Source organism: Xenopus tropicalis, chromosome 3, assembly GCF_000004195.4.
Source record: "Xenopus tropicalis strain Nigerian chromosome 3, UCB_Xtro_10.0, whole genome shotgun sequence".
NCBI lineage: Eukaryota > Metazoa > Chordata > Amphibia > Anura > Pipidae > Xenopus > Xenopus tropicalis.
The window spans coordinates 153164997-153172883 of NC_030679.2; the positions used below are offsets into that span (position 1 = coordinate 153164997).

At 42.3% G+C, this 7887-nt stretch overlaps 1 protein-coding gene across 1 annotated transcript; it reads right to left on the minus strand.

Moving 5' to 3' along the window:
• Positions 1-804: 804 nt before the first annotated feature.
• On the minus strand, positions 805-1755 carry or1s1 (uncharacterized LOC100493901). The gene has a single exon (XM_002942231.2). The coding sequence runs from the start codon at positions 1753-1755 to the stop codon at positions 805-807; it is 951 nt and encodes a 316-aa protein (XP_002942277.2).
• Between the last annotated feature and the right edge of the window lie 6132 nt (positions 1756-7887).

Genomic DNA, 7887 nt, shown 5'->3' on the forward strand with positions numbered 1-7887 from the left:
TCCCTTGATCTATCCACGTAGCAAAAGCCCATGTTAGAGTCCAATGTACCCAATGCTCTACAGCAGGGATCCCCAACCTTTCTTACTCCTGAGCCAAAGTCAAATCTAAAAAGACTTGGGGAGCAACACAAGCACCATAAAAGTTCATGGAGGAGCCAAATAAGGGCTTCGATTGGCTATTAGGGGCCTCTATGCACCCTATCAGCTTACAGGGGCTTTATTTGGTAATAAATCTTGTTTTTATTCAATCAAAACTTGCCCCCAAGCCACTGGTTGGGGATAACTGCTCTACAGCCTATCTAGCTGGTCTTGTCTGCATTTAACCAATTCCATAGGAAATGACTTGAATATTGTTGAATGAGCTGTCTTGGTAAATCTCAATTGAGACATCCCCCAACTGCACTCTTTTGGTTCCCTAGCTTTTCTGTGAAAGCCCCAAAATAATCTCATGGATCTCAAGGCCTGTCTTTTGCAGAAGCTCAGATTGCGTCTTGGTGTCTTTCTCTTGATCAAGGAGCTGATTGAATAAGTCACCGACGTGAGGATCTTCTGAAGTTCATACTGGCAACATCTTCTGTCCCTCTATGTATAGAAAGATTGCAGAGTTGGTTCTCTCATGACATTGCTAGTAGGATTTTTATAATAGGTTTTAGGGGGGATAGAACTCAAGGAAGAACCCAATGACCCAATGCTCCACATTCATACGTAGTTTGTTTTAGTTATAAATTATTCTTATATTTTTATTATATATCAGTTATTAGTCCATAATGTTTATGTCTATAAGGATCATTCACGCACACGTTTTCATTTGTATATATTAATGTATTTGCGTATTCTGTTAAATTTAACGTTAATAGCCTCTTTAATATCTTTATTTCTCAAGCTGTAAATAAGTGGGTTAACCAATGGGGTCCCTACAGTGTATAACAGAGAGAGAACTTTGCTTATGGTCTGGGATTCTTTTCTGGGGGGAACCACATAAATAGAAATTATAGTCCCATAAAACATGGAGACCACGGCCAAGTGGGAGCTGCAGGTGGAGAAGGCTTTTTGCCTCCCGGTATGGGACACTATCTTTAGGATTGCATGGGCAATACACATATATGATGCAATGATAACTAAAAAAGGTATAACGGTTACCAGGACTGAGGCAAGAAATGCTTCTAATTGCACTTTGAAAGTGTCTGAGCAGGAAAGTTCTACCAGAGGGAATAAATCACAGAAGAAATGGTTAATGGTATTTTGGTCACAGAACTGTAGTGTCCCTACTAGAAAAGCTGTAATTACTGTAATGCCAAAGCCAAGAAGCCATGATATGAGAACTAATGTAACACAAACCCTGTGGGACATTATAGAAGTGTATCTCAGGGGGATGCAGATGGCCACGTATCTGTCATAGGACATTACTGCCAGGAGTAGAAAGTCATATATTTCTGAACCACCAAAAAAATACAATTGATTAATACATCCAACAAGGGACAATGTAGCTGTGCCACCAATTACAGTTTGGAGCAGGATGGGGATGATAACTGAGGACACCAGTAGATCAGTGAGGGACAACTGCTGGAGAAAGAAGTACATGGGGGAGTGGAGGTTCCGGCTGAAGGACACCAACACTATGATGAGGACGTTCTCCCAAACTGTCAGAATGTAAATCAGAAGGAACAGAGAGAACAGGGGAACCTTGAAGTTGTGGAGATTCTGAAATCCCAAGAGAACAATCTCACTGACCCACGTCTGGTTCTTCTCATTCATTGTCTGGGGGAAATTTTTGAACAAGAAGGTTGGTAATGGTAATCTGGAACAGTTGGGACTTTCATCGGGTACAAGGATGCCAATAAAGAATGCAAAAAACCCTATCTGGCAGCTAAAATAGAGATGGAAGAGGGTATTGCAGCGAGGGGTTAAAATAAATCCAAAAGTATATCAAATAAAACAAGAAGGGACGAACCCCTATTTTCACAGGGAGGTCAGGTGATTTATGAGAACAGGGAAATAGCAGAAAATCTAAACTGTTATTTTTCATCTGTCTACACAACTGAGGACCAGCAGCTAATGAAGGCTTCCTTCTTAATAGGCCCAATTCTAGCAATATAACTGCATGGGTCACTGATGGGGAAACGTAAAGGACTCAAACACATAAAGGGAAACAAAGGGCCAGGACCGGAGGGGATTCATTCCGGGATGCTAAACAAGCTTAGCTCTGTGATTGCCAAACCAATTATTAATGATTCATTAAGGCTTGAGATGGTGCCGAGGGATCCCGTTCTCAGCCTGAAAACTATAGGCCTGTTAGTCTGACATCAGTAGTAGGAAAGCTTCTGGAGAGCGTGACAATAGATGAGTTACTTGAATACATTGCAAATATCAACACTATGAGTTTGTGCCAGCATGGTTTTATGCGAGAATAATTTAATTGTCTTGTATGAGGAGGTGAGCAGGAACCTCGATGCTGGAATGGCAGTGGATGGGATCTACTTGGACTTTGCTAAAGCGTTTGATACAGTACCTCACAGAAGGTTAATGATCAAATTTAGGAATATTGGCCTAGAACTTAATATTTGTAATCTGATAGAGAACTGGCTGAAGGATAGATTACACAGAGTGGGGGGAAATGGAACAGTTTCTAATTGGGCCAGTGTGGTTAGTGGGTACCGCAGGGGTCAGTCCTTGGTCCTTTGCTTTTTAACTTGTTTATTAATGACCTGGAGGGGGGCATAGACAGTATTGTTTCTATTTTTGCTGATGACACTAAATTGGGCAAAACTATAAGTTCCATGCAGGATGTGCCGCTTTGCAGAGCGATTTGACTGGGAAACTGGGCAGCAAACTGGAAAATGAGGTTCAATGTTGAAAAGTGTTTTTATTGGTAGAAATAATATAAATGCAAGTTATATACTGAACGGGGGTGAGTTGGGGGGATCCTTAATGGAGAAGGATCTGGGGGTTTTTGTTGATAACAAGTTGTCTAATTCCAGGCAGTGTCATTCTGTGGCTACTAAAGCAAATAAAGTGCTGTCTTGTATAAACAGGGCATTGACTCAAGGGATGAGAACATAATTTTGCCCCTTTATAGGTCCCTGGTAAGGCCTCACCTTTTCTAAATACTAAAAAAAAGTATTTAGACCCGTAAACATAGAAAATAATATGGCTTGGAAAGTAAATAAAGGTAACAGATTACATTTTTCTGAATAACACAATATTTTGCTGCTGGAATGTTGATAAAAGATAACTAAGAGGCACATAATGAGAAGGGAAATGTCCCAGAATGAAGCCCCTAATCTTCTGAAACCAGTGGAAAATGCAAATGTTCTTGGAATACTCTATTCACCTGATTTGCCCCTACCAGAACCGCCCCAGATACTGTGGAACCATAGGAAGATGCCCCCATGAGCTTCTCCCAATGTGTAACCTGCTCTGCATTTCTCCTGCCATTTTGCTAACACAATCCCAACTATTTCAAATCAAGAAAAGATGTTCTTGGGGGAATATTCTACTCACCAGATCTGGAGACAGTTGGAAGAGATCCTTGGGAAAGCCCAGCAGATGTTCTCTTGTTCCTTCAACCCAAGACAGAAGAAATATTTCCTGAAGGATAAATATAAGTAATAAACACCCTGTTACCAAATGAAATGTCTATATTACAGGAGGGGTAATTGTGATATAACCAACAGGCACATAATGAATAAACTGTTCTTCTAACATTACACTGACCTGAGCGGCACCAGGTACTGACTGGGCAGGGAAGAGCGGAACAGATCTCCTTTTATCAACCAGTAACCCCCACAGCTGGGAAACCTACTGGGGAATCTCCCGGAGACTCAGGGGTTTGGATTAATTACCAATCATTGGGGAATCTGCTAATTTGTACTTTTGTAATTTCTTTTTAAATCCAAATAAACTTGTTATTGAGTTCCTTATAACACTGAATGAATGAGGAGACACATTTGCCCTTAGGACAGTCGGAAAGGACCGGTCACATAAACACAAACTGTCATTATGAAGCTGACAGTGGGAGGGTAATGCCCTTATCTTTTGTTTGTTTTTGTTTCTTTCTTTAGTTATTTGCCCTTCTTGTTTAGAATTCACTTTTGATCTGTTTGGACAGAAAAGCAGTTAATGGAGTCCATCCTGCCGGCCAATCATGTGATGGGGAAGGGTTGTTAGGGCCACTTTTATATCCACATGATTCCTGAGCAAAATGAGGGAGTAGAATGTCAATATTCCTGGTTCCTGATACCAACTAGTTACTATGGATTCTGCTTCATCCTTCTGCTTAACCCTTTCCATTCTGAACCCTTTCCATTCTAAACCCTTTCCATACTGGTTTCAGTATCTCCCTGGTTAATCTGATTGGTTGCTATATCCTTCCTGTTTGTCCGCGCTTCTTCTTCATGTAGTAATTGATAGAAACTTTAGCGTTCTTTGGACAGTTTTTCAAAAAGAACTCTTACAAGTCTTGAGTTTTCCTCTCCCCGATGGAGCTTATCTACTCCCAGCCGCTGATATTCATCTTCATTTCAAAGGGAATAGGGGAGGGACACAGCACAATAATTATTATAGCTTCTACCCCTGACCAAGGAAATAAAGAAATGACCAAATATGGAAACTACCATTTATCACAATATTTTGGACCAGCCTTGTTTCCATAGTTCCATAGACTCCCTATAACACAGTGACACTGCCAGTTGATGGGCCTCCACAAACGTTGCCATTTTACAGATCTCCCTGAAGTTTTATATAAAAAACCAAAATGGAAGTAAGTAAACTAGCACAGAAACCGCCCCAATTAGTAAAAGAGAGCAAAACCATCAGATGTGAGTGTGCAAGACTAGAAGTGAATATTAGCTCAGCTCCCTGCACAAAGAACATTCTGGATTCCACACAAGAAGCAAGTTCAGATAACTCTAGAGCAGTGGTTCCCAACGTTCCTAGTGCCGCGACCCTTTAATACAGTTCCTCATGTTGTGGTGACCCCCAACCATAAAATTATTCCTAAGGCCGTCGGAAATACTGAATGTTTTTTCCCAAAGGGGTCCCGACCCACACGTTGAGAACTGCTGCTCTAGACAACAGAGGTGATAGACTCTGGACTTTGACCCCTGATGATGACTTGGCTGAGCTGAAGTTTGATAGGTCACATCGAGGGACAACAGAAGGTGCAGACAACTCACAATGGGAGGAGGAGACCGTCTGTGTGGCCCCTAGGGTTGGTAAGACATTTCTCTCTCAGATACTCCTAATGCAGCCTGAACTGTTACTGGTATCTGCCCTTAAGGGGGCACTTACTGTCAGGAGGGACATCTCTAGTCATGGTGGGAGGGCTCTCTCTTACTGGGGCACTGAGGGAATGCTGAATTACCTGATTTACTTGGCAAAAGTAACCCCTGTATTGCTGGATATCGGTTGCTATTCCCTTTGTGTGGAACATTACACCAGTTTTGGTTTAAATAACCAGCTCTGTGGGGTTCCCCATACAGTGGGTTGTTTCTGTGTGGATTTACAATCACATTTGGCGGAATACTGGTTAATAAAATCATTAAACCCCATTGCTGGGGGCTGTGAAGATCTCTGCCATTGTTTTACCCATCGTGTCACATTTTGGTTCTGATAAAATGGCTGCAAAGTGTCAGGAGAGACCTTACCCCAAATATCCCAGGGAGCCCAAACCTTCATTCTCCCCCCCCATACACCCCCTTTCTGCTATTGTTTATCAAATACAATTTTATTGTTTGTTTTGTAATAATGTCTTCCTTAATCTTTCCAAATATATACACCAGTGTCTTCAGACAAACTATTCATAAAGGTTTAGCTTAACATTGTATATATTTCCTGAGATCGTTTATAAAGCTTTGTGGGTAAAGTTTGTTTAGTAAGAAGCCAAAAGTCTGCTGATCGGCGACACCCGGGTGGGGGGGAATTGGCAACACTACGGGCCTCGTGGAATATGGTTTGGATCAGTTTGTACCCAAGAAGAGCCGATTGCCCTTCAAAATGTCCATGTTGTACCATGTTGTGTTTTGTAAAGTATGAACTGTATAATATCTCATTGATTGTGGGATGGTGTTGGTGTATGTGGTCCAGATGGTGTTTCTTTGTTAGTTATGGTTTCCAATCAATCCGTATGGGAAATGGGATGTAGTTTCTGTTTAATAAGTGGTCAGAAAGCCATTGATGTTGTGTCTGGGCCGCTGCTTCCAACCTTCCCTGTTTGTCTTGTTGGATTAGGGATAGGGTGTTACATTACTAAGTAAAGCCCAAGTCTACGTTTAGTTGAAGAGGTTTGTCAACCTTCTGCATCCAAGAACAGCAGATTTACTTTCATTGGCAAAGGGACATATACTGGGACTTTGCTAAAGCGTTTGATACAGTACCTCACAGAGGGTTAATGATCAAATTAAGGAATATTGGCCTAGAACATAATATTTGTAATTGGATAGAGAACTGGCTGAAGGATAGAGTACAAAGAGTGGGGGGAAATGGAACATTTTCTAATTGGGCCAGTGTGGTTAGTGGGTACCGCAGGGGTCAGTCCTTGGTCCTTTGCTTTTTAACTTGTTTATTAATGACCTGGAGGTGGGCATAGACAGTGAGTATGGGGGGCAGTAACAGTGAGTATGGGAGGCAGTAACAGTGAGTATGGGGGGCAGTAACAGTGAGTATGGGGGGCAGTAACAGTGAGTATGGGGGGGCAGTACAGTGAGTATGGGGGGCAGTAACAGTGAGTATGGGGGCAGTAACAGTGAGTATGGGGGGGCAGTAACAGTGAGTATGGGGGGGCAGTAAACAGTGAGTATGGGGGCAGTAACAGTGAGTATGGGGGGCAGTAACAGTGAGTATGGGGGGCAGTAACAGTGAGTATGGGGGGCAGTACAGTGAGTATGGGGGGGCCAGTAACAGTGAGTATGGGGGCAGTAACAGTGAGTATGGGGGGGCAGTAACAGTGAGTATGGGGGGCAGTAACAGTGAGTATGGGGGGCAGTAACAATGAGTATGGGGGGGCAGTAACAGTGAGTATGGGGGCAGTAACAGTGAGTATGGGGGGCAGTAAACAGTGAGTATGGGGGGGCAGTAACAGTGAGTATGGGGGGGCAGTAACAGTGAGTATGGGGGCAGTAACAGTGAGTATGGGGGGGCAGTAACAGTGAGTATGGGGGCAGTAACAGTGAGTATGGGGGGGCAGTAACAGTGAGTATGGGGCAGTACAGTGAGTATGGGGGGGCAGTAACAGTGAGTATGGGGGGGCAGTAACAGTGAGTATGGGGGGGCAGTAACAGTGAGTATGGGGGGGCAGTAACAGTGAGTATGGGGTGCAGTTTTGGGCTCCAGTCCTTAAGAAGGATATTAATGAGCTGCAGAGAGTGCAGAGACTGTGTAGTTTTTGTGTAGTTGTTATTTAATCATGCTCACTCTGGGGCTTTTTTTTCTGCCAAATAAAAGTATGAAATATGTACAAAATACGTTCTCCTTATATTTAGACATTTTATATCCTTTGGTTCGAGATGGTAGGGAAGCATTTGTATAGGATACACTATTTTCGGAAACAAAACCATTTTGATAAAGTGGATCCTTCCTAAGAAGGTAAAATTGATGTGACTCCATTGTTGTGCATCTTGTTGTATATTATCGATTATTGACCTAATATTAAAAAATCTGCCGGCCAATCCAGGGATGAAGTATTATGAAACTGAAGTGTCTCTCGTTTTTCGAGGTTAATTTGGAAGCCTGCTGAAAAGCAATATACAAGCTATAACTTTCAGCTGTGTCTGAGTTATTTGAATACCTGGGATATCTGAATTCTGTAAGAAAAGTCTTTGTAAAGGGTCTATGGCCGGACTGAATAGTAAGGGAGATAGCGGACAATAATTTCTACCTTTCTTCATTTAC